General features: G+C 37.9%; 1 protein-coding gene across 1 annotated transcript; it reads right to left on the bottom strand.

Moving 5' to 3' along the window:
• Positions 1–6,106: 6,106 nt before the first annotated feature.
• LOC129236485 (phosphoinositide 3-kinase regulatory subunit 4) lies at positions 6,107–19,042 on the bottom strand. Its single transcript, XM_054870913.1, has 15 exons — positions 18,809–19,042; positions 18,567–18,747; positions 13,577–13,747; positions 13,227–13,510; positions 12,579–13,167; positions 11,350–11,545; positions 10,941–11,159; positions 10,392–10,872; positions 10,204–10,318; positions 8,315–8,522; positions 8,039–8,233; positions 7,460–7,916; positions 6,961–7,390; positions 6,716–6,891; positions 6,107–6,651 (listed from the first exon to the last, which is right to left on the bottom strand). The coding sequence occupies exons 1-15, from the start codon at positions 18,895–18,897 to the stop codon at positions 6,417–6,419; spliced, it is 4,026 nt and encodes a 1,341-aa protein (XP_054726888.1). The 5' UTR covers positions 18,898–19,042; the 3' UTR covers positions 6,107–6,416.
• Between the last annotated feature and the right edge of the window lie 1,460 nt (positions 19,043–20,502).

Below are 20,502 nucleotides of genomic sequence, written 5' to 3'. Positions count from 1 at the left end.
GCTAGACGAAGACGACCAGTAATTACACTACACTCACAGGGCGAAGATACTTCTACAACAACAACAACAACACTAACCACGACAGTCGGTTCTACGTTACCGAAACGACCCGGATTTATATCCGGCCAAAGACTGTCACTCCAGCAGCATTCCCCGTATGTAAGCATGGGAAATGTTTATGCTGCTACAACAACAACAACAACACTAACCACTTTTTCGCATGCTCCATCAAACCCACTCATCTAACACCCCTCTCCCTCTGGACCCAACCTGTCGAAACAGCAAGTTTCCTTGGCCTACCGTTAGATGAGATAGACGAAGACGACCGGTGATCACACTACACTGACAGGGCAAAGTTACTGCTACAACAACAACAATTTGTTTCACCATTGGATCGTGGCCTATGGAAAATCCAAGATTCGCGTATATCTTTTAAAAAATGTACCCAATTTTTTTTATATTAGATCAAGTAAGACCTAAGCAAGTTTCGATACAGCCTTCAGTGTCACTACGAAGAAGGTGAAAAGTGTGAGCAAGTGTCGGAAAAAAATATTATTGTTTATCGAATGCAATAGTAAGGCGTTTTCGATCTCTTGTAAGCTAATCCTCCAAAGACGTCGGAGATTATGGCATCGAACCAGTAACCATTGACCAGAAGCTGAAAATTAGCTAGAAGTGTGAGAACTATTTGCATTACACTGGACGCAACTGGAAGCTTGATGTCCGGGTGGCACTCAAACATTTTGATTTTCCGCGATACCAAATCTCTAAACAGATGACGATAAAGACGGTGGTGCTGCACGATGGAGTCCTTTCTTCTTTGCTTTTCAACTTCTATAGTCCGAAGCTTTCTCAACCACCAGAGGGAGTTTCTTTGATATCACACGTTGACGATTGTTCGATATTGGCGTCCGGTTATGACATCGATGGTTTGTGTTCAAAAGTGAATGGTTACCATTCCAGACTTTCTCGCTTTTTCACTGGACGGAACCTTCAACTTTCTGTCGGCGATTCTATTTAGCATCTGGACGAAACTATCAGTGTAAGTGAAGTCGATGACGCACCAGCATTTTGGTCTGCTTGGAGCTTTATCAACTGCGTATCATCACTGGTTCCCGGCGAGCAGTTGGGCGCTACATAGTTAGATGGGTCGCTGACCGATTACTTTAAATGTCGTCAGCAACGTTTCTTTATCTTTTCACCAAGTACTAATGACGGTTGTAGGCGGCAAGAAAGGAAGCAAAGTATCGAAGATTACACCCTGTAACTTGGTTCTATTAACTACCGGAATTTATGTGTCATCGAAAATTTAACTTTAAGGGGGTCTTCTGGTCTCCAGCGAAAAAAAAAATCGATTTTTTTTTTTGCATAATTTTGTTGTATGTGTATGCGAGAATACGCCACAGAAAGGATTTTTTGAAAATCGCATTTTTTCACATTTTTCTGGGCACCGAAGTGTACCCTCCTCCGGCCGTTTTATCATAAACTTTATCTTTAAACGCGTTTCCCCGAAAATCGTGTTTTTTAAGCATTTTGGTCACACTTTTCCTAGTAGTTATACTCCGATTTCAATGGTTTTGGTCTTAAAAGGTTCGGAAAACTTACCGCTAAGTTTCCCCGTGTACGATTTTTGAAATTTTTTTTTCATTCCATTTTTATAACCTTTTAAAGTTCAAAAAATGAGCAAAAAAAAATTTTTTTTGCAAATTGTTGCATAACTTTTGAAAAAAATTAAAAAAAAAAATCTGTCACGGGAAAACTTAAACAGGGCAACTCTGAAGACAACGCATATCTAATTTTTGCTTTCTGATTACCCAGGTGGAAAAACCGTGACCAAAATGGAGACCTGTTTCGTTTGGAGGTGGACGTCTTCAGCGCCATTTCAAGGTCGCGGGTGTTAATTTTTTTCAAAGTCAAAACCATTTTTTAAAAGCCAAGACATGTACCTTTAAAATAAAAAAAAAATTTTTTTTAAATATTCACAGGATTTGTCACAATCAATCCCCAAAAAAACCCTTCATTTCAGGGCCTCGAGACCAGAATATCCCCTTAAAACGAGTTCTTTTAGTTTATAAGAGATATATTAAACTTTCCCATTCAATTGAATGAATGGAGCCTGACTTTGTTCAGAAAAAAGGAAGGATAATTTTCTAATTCTTCAACGTATAAGCAGGCAGCAGTCTTTGAACCTTGCAAAAAAATGCAGCTCATAGGTCGTTATTGGACAAGGGTGATAGATTACCAGGTTTGGCCAATTTGCTATGCCGAAAAGCAATCAGCCCTATCATAGAATCCGTCGTGGAAAATCTTCGAATACGAAAAAATTGTAATCGTGGGTTCCATGTGAACATGAAAAAAGTTCTGCCAACTCAAATGCTAAATTTTGATATTTCGACAACAGCTCACTTCAATGTAAACAAGACAATTTAGCAAATAATCTTTAAGTTTTTTGTAAAGTTAGCTGAATTTTCAAATTAAAATGTATTCGTTGACATGCGCAGTTGGGTTAATGGAGAAAAAAAGTGAGAGAAGCAAACGGTGTATCAGAATTGAGCGAAAAATATGGAGAGATGCAGGCAACCCTCTCGATATGGACGAACCAATGTAAGTGCTCGCCTTTTTGTTAAAGAAAAAGTTTACTTAAATACGGTTTAAAACAGGTTTATCAAAAATTATCGGCTAAATAAAGCTGCACTTACATACGTTTTGCGTTTTGATGAAGACAGCGCAAGCTCAGGGAGGTCGTCGTTCATAACTCCAGTTCTCCGACTATCCTCTGTTTTACGCGGAGGGAGGCTGTCAGCACGGAGTTGGCAAAGATTTCGATGTGCCAATGGGTCAGTCGACATTTGGCTATGTACTAAAAGACGTATTGGCGTCACTACAAACACGATTGTGTGCTCAGTGGGTAAATCCCGACATGAGTGCCAATGAAAAACGACAAAGCAAGATGGAATTCTATAAAAAATATAGATTTCCTGGCATTATTTTGTGTGTGGATGGGACGCACATCAAAGTTATTTCCCCCACTAAAGAAAAATTTCTCTACTACAACCGGAAGCGCTACTACAACATCAATGCCATGATTGATTTCGCCTTTATTAGCTCCAACAAAGTGGCATACTGCTGACGTGTTGTTACAACTTTACACCTGTGGAAGTCATATACATAAAAGTACATATATTCCTAAAAGATATTTTTTTTATAGTTTAGTTAATACTAGCAAACCCGGCCCCCTTCGCTGGGCACACTAAAATAGAATAGATATGGTTTAGAACAGAAAATATATGGTTTTCATATTATTTATTTCTTTATTTTTTATTCAAGCGCTTTGGCATAAACAATATTTTTTGTTTTTCTATTTGTTTTTGAGTAAATATAAAATATAAATTGAAAATCAGGAAAAAAGAAGATTGTTTTTGAATTTCAAATCAACGCATATGAATAAACAATCGTCTTTTTTCCTGATCATCCATGAATTTTTCGTTTCAATTTATATGTTTTATTAAGCATTGGAGCTTTTTTAACCATTATCCATTTATATTTTTCAAAAAACAAAAAACGAAAAAAATTGTTTTTTCCACGAACACATAATTTCATTCGGATTTCACATTAAATTCTCAAATTTCGTAAGAAATTATTCACTGTTCCAAAATCCCCTCCGAAAAAATTCACAAACAATTTTTACATGTTGCACTTACGTTTTTTCCTTATGGCATCCAAATCAGAAAGAAATATTGACACATTGTAACTCACACTGTCAATTTGACAGTTCAGTTCCGCCCCAAGCGTTAAAAAAGTAAGCGACATTATGGCTGGCTCAAAAGAACGCTGTACCCGTTGCCACTGCTCCGAATTACAACCAAACTTTACGAAACCCATTTTCAATACTTAACAATGTGCATAAGTTTGGTTTAATTCGGTGCAAAGACACGGCGGGTCCACGTTTTGGCATATATGTCGAGACCCTAGTCATCAATAGGTATGAAAATTACCCCGTATTAAAGCACTTATCAACAGCTTTCATTTGATACCCATATTGTACATACACAACCAAAGGTTACCCGGGTCCACGTTTTGACCTATATCTCGAGCCCTATCCACCAATAGGTATCCAAACTATACGGAAACCATCTTCAATATCTTCTTAACAATGTGTGTAAGTTTGGTTTAATTCGGTGCAGACACGGCCGGTTAGCGAACACACACAAAAGGTTGACTTTATTTTATATATAAGATTTTTTTCAGTTTGTGTCCGAAAAATCCAAATATCTTACGGAACCCTATTTTTTTCCAAAATAAAATGTAATCCATGTTACTCGTGGATAATGTAGTTTTCGAATGGTGAAAGAATTTTTAAAATCGGTCCAGTAGTTTTTGAGCCTATTCGTTACAAACAAATAAACAAACAAACAAACAAACAAAGTTTTCCTCTTTATAATATTAGTATAGATAGGTCTTACACTTTACAGCTTTTTTATTTGTTTACTTTTCCTCTTTTTATTACTCCTGAATTATATAAAATTGTATCTTTGACTCCAGATACATAGCACTTGTAACACAATGAACCCTAGGAGCCTAAGATTTTTTTACAGATCAAGCAATACCCCTAACCTAACTTCGATTGTTACGTCATCGGGTACTCGGCAGCCGAATTCTGCCAAGGATGATACATTACCAGGCTTGCTATTTAGTTATGATGAAAAAGAAAATTCTGAGGCTGTCATGTCACTTTTGGATTCGGCAGCTGAGTTCTGCACTCTCCTTTCACATGTATTCACACTAATTCTATCACTTGTTGTTCAGACGGCTACGAAGCAACATGGGCGAAGACTATTGATTTTTTTCGTATATCAGCAACACAATCTGCTTTTTTCGCAAACAAACCGCTGTCATGACCTCGGTGACGTCAGCCGATTTGCTAATGCTTTCAAATTCGCTGAGGGCCTTTTCTTTTTACTATGGTTATTGCACGCTGGTAAAGAAAATAAAATGATTTTTTTTATTATAGAATTTTTTATCCCATGTTGTTCTGTTTTTTATTTGATATCAATATTTTTCTTTTTTTTTTTGCCATTTCCTTTTCTCACAGTAAAGGGTTGCAAGAAAGAGAGAAGTAATAATTCATTTTTTTTTGGGCTGGCTTACAATTTGGATTTACAATTGCTGTAATGTTCATAATTGTAAATCAGTTCCCTGCTGGAATATAGTCTTACTACCTTCTTGAACTCTCACGTGCCGAAAGTCGATTTCGGAGTACAACCATCACCTATTGCAGACCAGCACCTAATCGCCTCAGCTGTTTCGTGAGTTTTGCCGTATTTTGGCACAATTCTTCTTCATCTTCTTTTTAGCGTCACAGTCCTTGGTGAACCATTGCTTCCTTCACAGCTTCTTGCCATCAACCTCGATTTATAGCCACTTCCCTCCTACATTAGGTAGGTTTGGCAGCCGCATCGCACATAGAGACAACGATGCCACTTAGACCACTTCCCTCCTACATTGCACGCGCATTTTCCTAAGTTCAGCTTCCACATCTTCTAGCCACCTTTTCCTGGGGCGTCCCCTTCTTCTTTCTCCAATTGGGCGAAGATCTAGTGCCTTTCTCGTTGATCGCTCCCTTGGCATTCTAGCCACATGTCCCAGCCATCTAAGTCGTTGATACTTAATAAATCGTATTATAGTTTCTTTTTGTCTATGTCTTCGAGTTCGGCATTGTGCCTAATGCGATAAGTGCCATCTGCCAGTCTAAACGGACCATGGATCTTTCGAAGCACATTAGCTGTTTTGTCTCGTTAGCTTTCAGCGTCCATACCTTACAGCCATAATGTCGACCAAATGGCTGCCGCGGCCTCGCCGGCACACCTCCTTCCGATGGTCCAAATTTTCGATGACGCTGAAACATTATTGAGGTTCTATGTCGTTAATGTGCCGAATTATCTCATCCTTTAGCTCTTGAATTGTTGCTGGCTTATCGACGTACACCTTTTCTTTCAAATAACCCCAAAGAAAGAAGTCCAACGGTGTCGTTGACGTTTAGCAATTTTAGATTAGCATTATATGTTTTGTTGGCACAATTACGTTCTGGATATTGTACTATAGCAGGTTGATTGCAATTGCACGAGTATTTTGGTTACTAGTATAATTTTATTAAATATTCCTTATACATACATATACGATTATATTTACACATGCATGCATTTTTATGTTTAAAAATTATAATGAAATACAAAATGTTCAGAGTTCTCGGCGTTTTTACACAAAGCTTTATATATAACACTAAAGTAGGCATAAAACACAAGGTGCATTTGAAATGAAAAATGACGAATCACAGACATATATGCACCTACATACACATACATTTATATAAAATATTTTAAGCTTATACATATATAATAATCATAATAAATATTTATCTACTTCCACAACTTTATAACACCATCGCGGGCAGCAGATGCAACATAAATTTGCCCTTTGTCCGTTTTACACATCAATAAATCAGTGATCGCATCGTGGTGACTTGACGACGGCATATCTGGACCGGAACGAGGCTTTTCCTCCAGTGAACAGCTGGCTGAATTCAAATCCGATGGATTACTCAATGAGACTGTTTGTTCGAAAATCACTTGACTTCCGTCAATCATTTGGGAACTGTAAATAGAGCGGAGTATATATCATTTTAGCTAACATTCGGACGTGACTACAAATTACGTACTCATAGTTGAATGAAATGTTTTCCATATTGTCTTTGGCAGCAGGCACTTTCAATGATGAATTCTTAGGCTCGTTCAGATCCCAATAACGTATACGTTGATCTGAGCTGCCAGTCAATATGAACGGTGTTTTGTCCACTACGCCGCTTAAGATACCACATGAAGTTGACGTTTCGCTCTAGAGGGAAGACGTGCATTTAATCGATTATATCGATTATTTGTGTAGACTAAAGTTAATTTAAATTACCATTTGAGTGTTCGACAGCAGAGATGCAGAGCTGGCCCACAATACTGTTTGGCGATGACCTGTTTCAACATTCCATATAGAGACTTCATTATTCGACTGTGAGGCTGAAATTAAGTATGAAGGCTCTGTGGGATGGCATGTAACTTTGCGTATGCGCGAGCCAGTTGGGTGCTTAATTTCAGCGATGGGCAGCTGAAAGCGTAAGTCCCAGCAAATATGCTTGCCTCCACTCGTGCCGGTAGCCAACCACGAACCAGCCGGATCAACGCATATTGTTGTTATAACTCCATGTTGCAGTTCATTCTCCAAACGCCAAACGGCCTTTTGTACGCGCGTATCCCAACCGACGATGGCGCCATATACCGTGGCATAGATGATAACACTTTGGTCATACGTTTGCATATCAACAACGGGTCCATCGCTTTTCTCGCTACAACAGGCAGATGCAGTAAAAATTCAATATTACAATTCAGTACATTTTATTATACATGCAATTTACCCTTCATCGAGATGTAAAGCTTGTTGTAGCGCCATTTTCGATGAATTCCTATCAATACGCATAATTAACAGACTGCCATCTTTGCCACCAACTGCCAGAGACTGGCCACCATCGCAAGCAACCAGCGAGTAAATGGGTGTATTTGCTGAATATACTTGGCGTGATCTGTTGATACCCTGATTACCATTCAATTTATTACAATCCCACAGCCGCACTGTGCCATCAACGCTGCCACTAGCGAAAATAGCGCCGTTCGGTCTTAACGACGTCATTCTAATAACCGACTCGGCATGTTCGTGCAGATGAGCTATCATGGTGCCATTTAAAGACCAACCTTGCGGATATGTTGAGTTTAGTGTCTCATTGTGGCTGTGCTGGGAAAACGCAAGCGTGCTGTAACGATTCTTAAACGAAATTCGTAGTGCGTCTAAATCTTTGAGACACTCCGAAGAACGTTCTGCAGAAGCGAAAAAAATATTAAATGAATTACTATTCTACACATATTCTACAACAACTCGTATACTCGTAACTCGTTCGAGTTTGTCAATAAATTTTTAATACAAGTTTGGATGAGCATACCCTGCCAATAGTTACGTTCCGGCATTGTATACTCTCCGAGTGAAGTGGCAGCGTTCACTGTTGTGTTTGGCTGTTGAGCCGTAGCGCCCACTAATGTAATGCCCGTCGGTGGGCTACCAGCAGCACCGCCAAGTGGCGAAACAACTACATCCGATGCAGGAGACGCAGTAGCGGTCAGACCGCCTTCGGTTGCGCCTGCATATCCAGTGCATCAAAAATTATACATTGTTAGACTAATCTACAGAAGTTAGATAATGATTAGAAAAAATAGCATACGTGTTTCCTGTGGCGATTTGTTTAGCTTTTCGGCGAGCGGATATTCGTGGCATTGTACATATTTGCGGTTGATCACTATACGTCCGGACGAGGGCTCATCCGCTTCTTGCTGGGATTTATGTTTTAATTTCAATAAGTACGCCTTGAAAGCGAGCAGCTGCATTTCAACCAATTCATTGAGACCTTCCGAGCCCAACCGGCAGAAAAGCTGGAATAAAAAGTGCAAAAAACAAAAATGATTCTTACAATAAAGCTTTTGCTTTGCGAAAAACACTATTAAAAGCGAAAGAAAAATTATTACATTTAGGTCAGTCATAAATTCTGTTACTAGTTAAGTCCGTTATAGATATGAAATTTTAATACTTTTTTTTAATAAAGTAAGGTATATAGTTAGGAGATATTCTAAAATTTATGAAAAGCACATACTGGTTTTAGGAGAAATAGGGAAAGCACCCACGCGGCATCCCAACGAGCTATGAGCCTAAGTGTGTCCCACAGGGCAACCGCTTCAACCTAACCTAACCTATCCTAGTTTGATTTAATCATGAAAAATGCAAAATGTTAATTTTCTTTCGAAATGGTCACCATTTACACAATTCTTCAAATGATTAGGCCATTCGGCTATTGTAGCGCGCACGGTTTTCATGGGTACTAACGTCGCTGCTCGATCCAAAGTTTGTTTGAGACTCTCCAAATTTCTGTGAGCTCTTCGACAGGCCATGCTCTCTAAGCCTAGTTCTCCAAGTCCAATGGATTCAGATCTGGACTTCCAGACGGTCAATCTTCTGAACCCAGGAATATTGTTTTTTGACCACTCCTGGGTGGTTTTTGACTTATGGATTGGAGCGGAATCTTTCTCAAAATTTCAACATCCTGCATTGAAGAGCGTACTACTCAACTGCTACACCTCACGCCTTCTAAGGCATCCTTCTGGTACACTTTTGCCCCGGTCTTAACCACTTTTTTGCAGGCACTCCTCACCAAACCATTACGGAGGTTGGATGGTGGCCACACTGAACAACATTTGGCCCTTGGAACAAAATTTTTTTTTTTTTACGTCTTTAGAAGTTTTAGCATAGATTTTGTCGTTTTGCTTATTAAAAACTTCTTGCACAGTGAAAATTTTCTCATCTCTAAAAATAATATTTTCATGGCCGTTGACCGCGTGCCACCGAGTGCTTGCATCTGTTGAGTCTAATTTTCTTCAAGCGCGTTGTCAAAAGATGACCAGTTGACCGACGGAAGGCTTTCATGTGGAGAGAGAACATCTCTAATTAGTCTTGACATGGATCTGGTCGTTACATTCATTTCCCTGGACATGATTTTCTGCTTTCTGCGAATTCTTTCTCGAACGGATTTTATGGCTGCACTCGTTCGAATCACTCGAGGACGACCACTTCTTCTTCTGTCTGTCACTTCAGGCGTTTGTGAAAAACGTTTGATCGTGCGATAAACAAACATTCTCGAAATCTCACTTGCATTTTTACCACATTTTTGGAATGAATTTTCCTTAGCTCCCGACTCCATTGTTAACAAGAGAAATTTGCCACGAAACTCACTATCATTTATGAGTAAACAATGCATACGAGCACAAGCAAAAATTACGGAACTTGTTTCTGCTAATTTGTTCTCAACATATGCATTGTAAAATTTGTCACAGAATTTATGGCAAGTCTAAGTATATGTATAGAAGATTATTGATCGATTATACCTATTAAAGAAAATATTGTATAAAATAATCTCATACATAGCCTTAAGCAAACCATACAAAAAACTACAAAATTTATGAAATTAACGCAATGAAAAAAAAAATAAATAAATAAATAAAAACAAAAATTAATAAATAACAAAAAAAAATGTGTTCCTTCGCTAGTAGCAGCGAAACTCACATTTCGTAATGCTTGGCTGGATTCATCCTGTTGCGCCACCATTGCTTGTGTTGGATTATTGCGTGCTAGTGCGCGACTTTCTAATTCGTTTAAGAACATCTGAATGTCGTGAAATCTAAAATGGATATTAGGATAAATATATGCCTGTTTGATTATAATTAATTAAAAAATAAAACTCATTAAGCAACCTCAATACGCTATCGTAAATTTGTTGGGGAATCGGTGGCTGCAAGCAATCCAATAGCAAATCTGGCTTCTCCACTTGTATTAATGGCATTTTTAGGAATTTCCGTATTGCAGGTATTATCTTAACTTGCACATCTATGGCACTCAAAGTGCGCGCCGCTGTCGAGATCATGCCACAAATTTCATGGCGTATCCACAAGTTGGGATGACATAAATAACAAGCAGTTTCCTTAATAATCTCAGTGATTGTAGGCTTCTTTATATGACCTAATTCGATGAGTATGGTAATAGCACGTATCGCCTTGCTAATGACGAACTCCTCTCGATCCGTAAAACCCTGGTGCAATAGCGGTACGAGTATATCGGACGCCTGCCAACCAACATAGCCAGCAACGCCGGCAATATTGTCATAGAAAGAGCCGCGTAAATTTTTGTCATCATCATTAAGGAATGTCATTATGTGTGAGAGTATTATATCATTAGCTGAGGAAGTAGCGAGAAAAAAATGAATAAATTTTTATACAAATTTTAATGCGTTGCAAACAACAAACCTTTCTCTTTGCCAAAGAAGCCGCACAAATCACAAATGCCTGACTCCATGAGTGTTTGCTTGACGACCGCTTTCGAATCGGTTAAGAGGCTCAGCACGTTTTGTTGTATTATGTCATGTAAGGCATTCAATTCGGCCTCGTACCTACGCGCAGGCATGTCGTTTGGTGCATTGCGTTGCGTCTCTTCCAAAAAGTAAATAGCGATTTTTGCTAGTTTGGCTTTAAATGAAAATAATGACATTTAATAAATAGAATTTTAGGAATTTTTGGTTTATAACAGTATAACACTTTTTAGGAAACTTGCTGAAGTGATAGTCCGTTGTCGGTTACAAATCTGTGTCGTTCCGGTAACGTAGATTCGTCGGGAAATGGGGAGAACGGTAATTTATTTGTAATATATTTTGCTTACCAATATTGCGTGCAAATGCCATACGCACAATAACGGCGCTTGGTTCGCTGGATAATTTTGATATGGAGGGTAAAATGTACTCGGGAAAAACATTCGCGTCGCTGAGCGGTATTTGTTTGACCACACTGAGGCAAGCGGTTAAGGTTTCAATTGCTTCAACTTGAACTTTTTCCGAAAAGTTTTGTGCGAGGTACAGCTAAAAAGATTAAAGTCGAATTTGGTTAAAATTTAGCAGATAATAGATTTTATTTAAAAAAAAAAAGACACATTTGTTGATAGTGAAACATTATAAAGGGTCTTTCAAAAGTGGCGCCTAGAAGTCAGTAGTGACTAACTTCTAGATGGTACCTTTTTTCGATGTCATCTTTGACATTTCTTAAGTAGACAGATGCACAATTTTACACGATAGAAGAGCGCCTTAAAATCATTGAAATTTATTATGAAAATGGTTGATCTTTAAGAACAAAGTGATGAAGCTCATTTCACGCTAGATGGATTTGTTAACAAACAAAATTACCGCATTTGGGGAGCAGAAAAACCCCGAAGAATTGAAGAAAAGTCATAACATCCACCAAAATGCACTGTTTGGTGTGGAATAATTGGCCCGTTTTTTTCGAAGATGAAAACGCAAGAGCTTTTACTGTCAATGGACATCACTATAGACAACTGATTGAAGATTTTTTGTGACCTGAGCTTGAAAAAATAGACATAGACGATCGATTAATTGCACGTAATGGTGACATAAACTGGTCACCTCCTAGATTATGCCACTATACTACTTATTGTGAGGTTGTTTAAAAAGTAAAGTTTCTGTAAATAAGCCAACATGGGTGTTTGGCCGAGCTCCTAGTCATATTTGTGGTGTGCGTCTTGCTACTATTTCACAAATGGAGGGACCTACAGTTTTAAGCCGATTTTGAACGGCAATGGGTTTTTATGAGAAGCTTTTTCATGGCAGAAATACACTCCGAGTTTTGCCATTGCCTGCCAAGGGGCGACCGCTATTAGAAAAAACTTTTCTTAATTTTGGTGTTTCACCGAGATTCGAACCTACGTTCTCTCTGATTTCCGAATGGTAGTCACGCACAAATCTATTCGGCAACGGCAGCAAAAAAAAAAAAAATGATAAACCTGAAAGAATATAAATTTTTACGTTTTATTCTGAAACAACATCTAGGCGCGTCTTTCGTAAGACCCTTCAGGTTTCATAAGAGCGTTACTATACTTACGATGTAAGGCAGTATGCGATCCAATATGGTATCTGATGTTGTATACCTACATAGTTTTTGTAGTATTTCTAGCGAACAAATTTGTGTATTCGATTGCTTTAAGCCCCGGATACAAGAGGTAACAACGGTGATTATTAAAATTAGACCATCCTGTTCAGTAGGCAAACGTTGGCTTAACTCATCCTTTTTTTCGGCCTGTTCAGCTTTTTCCACGTCATTTTCATCCGGCGTTAAATCAGTGGCATTAGTTAGTACTTTAATACAATGGCCAATATCGGAATGTAAACGTAAAATTTTATCATCTGGTGACATTATTGGCAACGATGAAAACATTTGCAAATACGATTGTAGAAAAGAGTAAAAATATTCGGGAAATAGACGTCCGCGCTCTCCATCTAAATAATCTTCTGCACTTTTTCTGCACATGGGATTAAGGTTAATCATAGAAGAGAGTAGCGTGCGCAGGTGCTCATTTTCTATACTTTCCAAATGCTTCGTCACCAATTCATTATCACCGCTCCGGTAGGCAAGTAGCTGCGAGAGTTCGAACGGTGCTGTACCCTCAGTCCATAGTTCCAATAGTGCGCAACTAAAAATAAATGTTTCATCGTAGTATTACATTGGAGTTTCCTTATGCGGTAAGCTTACCCTGCAGAGAATATGTCCATGGCGGGCGTCAGAGTATTATCGGATATATAGGGTCCCAAGCGTATAAGCGAATCAGTGGGTAGCATGGCGCCATAACCTTCGGCATCATCCGATGAGAAGGTTTTCACAAAACGCTCCGGCGCAATATAGCAAGTACGTCGCCTGCTGGTATCGAAGAAATATGTATAATCTGCGGGGTTGTCTTCGGGCAGATAAGTGGGTTTGAAGGACGCAAAATCCGACAGCAATACCCAATTCCATGACGTAATCAATATGTTTTCCAACTGTTATTCAAAAAAATTTGTTTGGTATATTTTTTTTTATTTTCTGTAATATTATTCTGTACTAACCTTTATATCGCCGTGACAAATTTTTTGTTTGTGACACTGATTCAATGCGCAAAGTATTTGAAAAGTTATCCATTTCTTTTCGAGCGTTGTTAAGAAAGGTCGTGTAGAAACCCGATCATATAAGCTGTGTTTGACGTATTCTCGTACGATGTACGCTGCCTTATCAGTGAGCTAATAAAGAAACATTTTATAAATTTAACTTATTAACATGCGTGTGCATATAATTAGTACATGGTGGCACAAAATTAATCATCCGATTTTGTTTTTGAAGAATTCCTTTACTAAAAAGAAAAATGATTTTGAGTGATGGAAATATTTATTTTGACCCTTACGCGCGCCAATGTTTTTCTGTTTGTATACGGCAGCTGTCTAGTTAAGGGGTTAGGGGTAGTCAGAATTTTCAAAAAACTGGATTTTTGTTCTTGGCATTTTCTTAAAGTATAATATCTTAAAAATATTGTGTGAAAATTTGAAGTCAAACCGACAAATACTTTTCGAGTAATTCAACAATTAACAAAGGGCGATCGGGCGCTCCGGAGCGTTCGAGAGCAAGTAGCTAGCAGCAGCTGTAAGCAACCGACTTCTCGGGTTTTATTGTTATGCTACGTAGGCAACAGCAACTCGATATTTTGGAAGCTGCTGTGACGGCTGAGGAACTATTATGATATATGGCCCAGGAATAGGTGACACAGTGTAATATAGATAAATAATTCGTATAACTCGACATAAGGGTCTGGTCAAATACTACCATAAATCGATAGCAAACTTTAAATGCGTTTTTCTGAAAACTATTATGTTCTTTGAACTGGTGATCACTGTAACTTAAAAACAGCTTGGTAGATTTCAATAAAATTTATACTGCTTTTGGAAAGCATAAAAACTGGTGTTCGATCAAAGGATTTTTTTTTCAAAAATTTCGATTTTTTTTTAAGAATTGTTGTTTTTTTTTTCTCCAAAATTTGAAAAATATTTCCTGGGGCCTCCATATTGTTAATTTTGTAAAAAAAAGCTTCGATCAGGCACAAGATTATCTATTAATAAATCTAATTTCTCTTGTCCGATTTGATTTTAGATGAATCCCCAAGGACTTGTGATGGTCACCGCAAAGACTTCTGGAGAAACGGGATGCAATAGGATGGCTCTAAAAAAGAATTACCTATAAGCCATATTTATCCCTACGCACTTGTGAAAAAACGATTTTTTGGGCTATCCTAATATGCACAGGAGAAAATATACTTTGTCTTGATGCCTAATTCAAATTCTAGCCGGCCTTTACTTTCAGTTTTTCATTTCATTTACTTCGGCTATATTTGGATGCGAAATTCGAAGCTGCCACAACGAAAGCGAAGCAATGCCATAAAATAGCCGAGGCTGTGCTGACGCTTTGCTGCGAAGATTGTTTCAGCTACAGGGTTCGGCACACGAAGTGTAACCAACTTCAGACCGGTCCAGCAACGTGCAGGTGCCCGTGCATCAGGCCAGAGGTGGTCAAATCGAGCAAAAGTAAATTGATTCTTAATTTCGTTATATTTTCACACATTTTTTACTTTGAATTTAATAAAAGTAATTTTCCAAGCGTATTAAACCTGGGCGTCTGCAACCCAAGCTGGTCGGATTAATTTATTTTAACCGTTTGAATGGCTATAACAAATTTTGGCCGGTTTTGTGTTTAAAATAAATATTATTTTTTGTGGACGAAATTTATTCTGTGTTTATGCATTTGTAACCTTTTTTGGATGTAAAAATACTGTACTACCAACATTACTAAAGTTATTCACGAGATACCCGCCGAAGTCCTCCAGCGAGTCATGCAAAATTGGTGCTTATCTTTAAAAAATAAATGTCATGAATGGTTGTACACAAAAATTATAATGATTGCCAAATCAATTTGAATTTTCGTTGTTTTGTTTCAATTTTAAATCCGATACCTCTAAGTTGATCACCTTTTAGAAACAAAACGTTTTGCCCCAAAAAACTGATAAGTAGAATTTCCTAGCACCTCCTGTTTGTTTTATGACTTCTTGACATCTTTAATGCATTGAATTTACGAAATTTGAACATTTATCCGAAGAAATAGAGTACTTTAAAATTTGGTTCCACAATGTTTCCCTATTTCTGGCTTTGAAATGCCTGATTATCAGGCAATCATTATAATTTTTGTCAGTTCTGCCAAAAGTTGCGCAAATGGGTTTAAGCATTGAGTTAGTGATAAGATAGAGCCACAATCACTCAACTTTTGTCGGTGGGGTGAAAAGAAGGGGAAACATCGTGACGAGTTGTAATTGGCGAGCGCGATGTCTTTGCTCGTGCCCACAAAACGAAATCGACACGAAGGAGGTGCGGTCTCGATTTGCATTAAGCACTGAGCAGGCCATGGTGAAAAAAGGCAGGTGTGGTCAATATCAGACCGTTAATCGGCTCTCAGCGAATTTAATAGAATTAACTGATTGGTCATGACTGTGGTTTGTTCACGAAAAAACTGAGATTGGGTTGTTGATATACAACAAAGAAAAAAAAAACACAATCTTCACTCATACTACTTCTTTGACCTCTGAAAAATGACTGATTGGACGAGTGTATGAATATGTGCGAAATTAGCAGGCAGAATTCCGTAGCCGAATACCCTATGAGGTGGCAGCCGAAAGTACTCGCTCGTATTTGACGATTTTTAATTTTGGTTGGATTTTTTTACACAAAATTTTATAGTGTTATATAAATTATTTTATTTTAATATGTATCTCATTATAAAAGTAGATAATTTTGTATTTAACATGCATGTGCATACATATTTGTTTTTGTCCATAAATGTTAATAAAAATATATGCCCTTTATTCAATAAAAGTTGTCGTCCAACAGGCGAAATCGATCAGATTGTCAAACTAAATACATAATTTTTTTCAATATTCATTATGGAACAATCATCGGCCCATATTTCTTCACAGACGAGGCTGGCGCCAATGTGACAGTGAATAGCGGACGCCATCGCGCCATGATAAAAGACTTTTTGATTCCGGGAATTGAAGCGCGTGTTCTCCACAACAGTTGATTCAAACAAGACGGCGCTACTTGCCACTTAGCACGTGAAATAATGGATTTACTGCGTCGTCGTTTCGGTGAGCAATTTTCCTCTCGGTGGATTGACCACCATTGTCGTGTGTTATCACACCTTTGGACTGTAAAGTCTAAATGCTTTGTGGATAAAGCAGCTTAGATTGAGACATTGGAAGCAAACATTATTAAAGTTATTCACGAGATACCGAGTCATTCAAAATTAGTGTTTACGGATGGCAGAATTGCGCTTAGCATTTGAAAGGGATTTTTTTTTTTATTGGCGCGTACACCTTTTTTGGGTGTTTGGTCGAGCTCCTCCTCCTATTTGTGGTGTGCGTCTTGATGTTGTTCCACAAATGGAGGGACCTACAGTTAAGCCGACTCCGAACGGCAGATATTTTTATGAGGAGCTTTTTCATGGCAGAAATACACTCGGAGGTTTGCCATTGCCTGCCGAGGGGCGACCGCTATTAGAAAAATGTTTTTCTTAATTTTGGTGTTTCACCGAGATTCGAACCCAGGTTCTCTCTGTGAATTCCGAATGGTAGTCAAGCACCAACCCATTCGTCTACGGCGGCCGCCGTAAGGGGTTCTCTCTAAAAAATAAATGTCATGAAAGAACCATTCAAAAATTTACAAAAAGAATAAAGATTGCGACTTTTTGTCGATTTATTTTAATTTGAAATCCGATACCCCCAAATTGTTCAACCTTTATTTAGTAGAAAATCGTATACTGCTTGATTCTTTTTCGCTTTATTGTTAATTGTGTGCCTTACAGTTAGTTGTATAACCTTTATTACATTTTTTGCTACTGCACTGTATCTAAATTTAGTAATTTGTTTGTTACATTCTTGAAACTTGTCTCTAGTTTCTTTTATATTTTCGCAAAGTTTTGGGAAAGTTGTCCATTCATATTTTCTGGGTAGTATGTTCTGATAGCCTCTTTCTCCTTCAATTACTCTTCCCCCATTGAGCATTTGCTTACTTAAGTTATCTTATAAAATCCTCTATGAAGCACAGCGTTAATTTTGCATTAAGTGGAATCACATGCCTAATTACTACAGTTGAAACATCTCTTTTTTTACCTATATGACTTCTAGGTGTGACCCAGTCTGCCTCTTTTCTGCATTGCCTTTGAGGCAGAATTGAAAATTGTTAATGCCAAAGGAGCTATATTCTAAAGGTACCTCTCGTATTACACCACAAACGCATGTATTTTGCTGTTTTTTTTTTAGCCACAGGAGACACAGAGTCCCGGGCTCGTACGTACTAGACGAGCAAGACCTACAATTGCTCCCTCCTTAGGAGCTGGTTCGATTCCTCGGTATACTAAATAATTAAAATTAAGTAATTAGGAGCGCACAACAGATCAATCTGGTCACAGTTCACAAAGGCCTTAGCCTAACCCGTACAACCATTACCATTACCATTACCATGTTAGTGTCAATGGTGTTATTATTAATTCTACATTTAATTTTACGTTAAAACTGAATTCGTTCCGTTTTTGTTTACTTTTTAAGATTTTTATTCCCATTAATTTTGTTTGTTAACAACACAAAATCGCTAACTGATACCGTCACCGACAATAAAGTCAGCTTTTGCCTTTTTGGATGCAATGGGAGGTATTTCATTTTTTACAATTTTTATAATTTAATGCTGTCGCAATGACACACTTAGACCTTTCGTAGGTCCATTGTAAACAGTAAAATGTGCTGCAACGCGACACAATGGCCGGAGCACTGTCGGCAGGTATATTAAATGGCACTTACTACTAGGAACTTGTTGGAAATGTAATCTATTGAACACTACTTTTTTGACACATCTACTCGCCTCTACACTCCTCTCAGAGTACAGTCATATCATTTGTTTTACTAATGTTGATGTATTATGCTAGCAGTATTTCATACACAGATTTTAGCATTTTGGTTATGATACTCACCTCAACTCTTTGGAATGGTAAGCAGTTCACCGCATTGGATAGTTCCTTCTTTATATATTCGAGGCGTTCCTTGTGATTCTCTAGTGGCAATGTAGGGTCATGTCTCACGAATATCTTGACCACCACGACACCTTCTTCCGATTTAGCTTTGGCCACTTTGAAGAATCGTGTGCTGCCCATACTACACGAAATATTCGTTTAATAAATATGTTTTATTTCGTAAAATGTTGTTACACACTCACTTTGATTCGAAAATAAATTCGGAACCTGAAAAATAGTGTTCCATCGGGTAAATTTGCGATGGTGCTATACCCACCAGCTGGTTACCCATTTCGCTGCCCGTTGTTGAAGAACAATTGTCACTGTAAATGTTTTCTTTCCTTCTTAACCAATTAGGAATTCTTCAGCAGGTAAATGACGATAAATTAATAAAAAATGTTTACGAGTAAAATCTCTTATGAACTGAAAACAGCTGTGTTCTTACATCTGGACACCAATGGTGTGTTGGTAAACGCAGAAAAGAAGCGAATATTGACTGGTTCATGACTTTGCTAAAGCTGATTTAAAACATGTTTGGCAACAATCTAGCCGACCAGCGGCTTTTGCTGAATCTACCTTCGTCATACCTTTTTTACGTAAAACTAATGGAAAACACATACAATTTCGTCAACATTTTATTACTCTTTCAGACTCTGTTCGTACAGATTACTAATTTTTTTTTTCCAGATAAGTGAAAGATCTACAATCTCATCCGCCATCTAACTATATTTTCTAAGGGATGATTCTTTTTTTTGAATAAATTAACTTAAAAATTATCCATCGTGAAAATGCCTGTTGTGAAAGTGTAATCGAAATTTTCGTAAACAACACAATTTATTTTTTATGTCATTTGTAAGGCGATTCCCTACGTTTGAACCATGATTCAATTATATAAGGTTAGGTAAGTAAGCAGCTTTCTCGCTTCCTCTTGACAAATCGGCTCCCTTATTTGAAAACATGTTGCTTCTTTACAAATATACGTACATGACTTATGAAAAAACTTTTAAATTGTAGTAAAAATTAAACTTTTGGTGCAAATTATTATGTCGGCAACACCGTTTCCATTTTGACGCTTCACCTTATTCATTATTCGTTGAAAATTAATTATTTGGGTCGATGGTGGTCGTGCTTCTGAAATAGTCGGATAGACAAGCAGTTATCAAGGTCACCTCGGATATATGGGAAACCTTTACAATAAAGTGCGAGGACATATACAGACTGAACGAGCTGGCGAGTACAACCACTACAATATTCCAATTATGTGGGTGCCATGAAAGAACGTAAAAAATAAAGAAATATTTAAAAGAAGTACTTTGGTGAAGAAATTCATTCATTTGAAAATCTTCGGCAGTCTAAAATGTTCATTGACGTCCCACTTAGACCAAACTTCAAATTTCTTTTTACTATTGACGAACTGTTTTAACAGTTACTCTCTAGATCCTAAAAGCTGAAGTGGAACTTAAGCTAGGGGGGCATTTGGGGCTATTGTTGATATAATCACACGATCCATTCCTTTGAACAATTATGCTTCGGTAAGACAATCTTCATGAAGGTGGTCCTATCGAGTTCAGCCCTAAGAACATTACTCGCTGTATTTATGCGATGGTCCACCTGCTTGAGCTTCAGAGACTTTAGGGATCATGGGACAATATGGACTGTTTGGAGCATTGCTGTGATACAATAAAAAAAATATTCCAATGATAAATGTAGCATTCACATGCAACGAGTGTATCCTAGCATTGGAGTTCCAGGTGGTACTTCCTAATAGATATATTTCAGACCAACAGTGAATCATTAAGTATAAAAGGGTATTTTATCCCTTAGCAGCACTCACAATATATGTACCTATACTAGCAAATTGTGCACTGAAATACGTAGATCCATAAATTGAGTCGGC

Source organism: Anastrepha obliqua, chromosome 1 (genome assembly GCF_027943255.1).
Source record: "Anastrepha obliqua isolate idAnaObli1 chromosome 1, idAnaObli1_1.0, whole genome shotgun sequence".
Lineage (NCBI taxonomy): Eukaryota > Metazoa > Arthropoda > Insecta > Diptera > Tephritidae > Anastrepha > Anastrepha obliqua.
The sequence above is the reverse complement of the archived record's forward strand: the minus strand, read 5'-3'. Positions and strand labels throughout refer to the sequence as shown.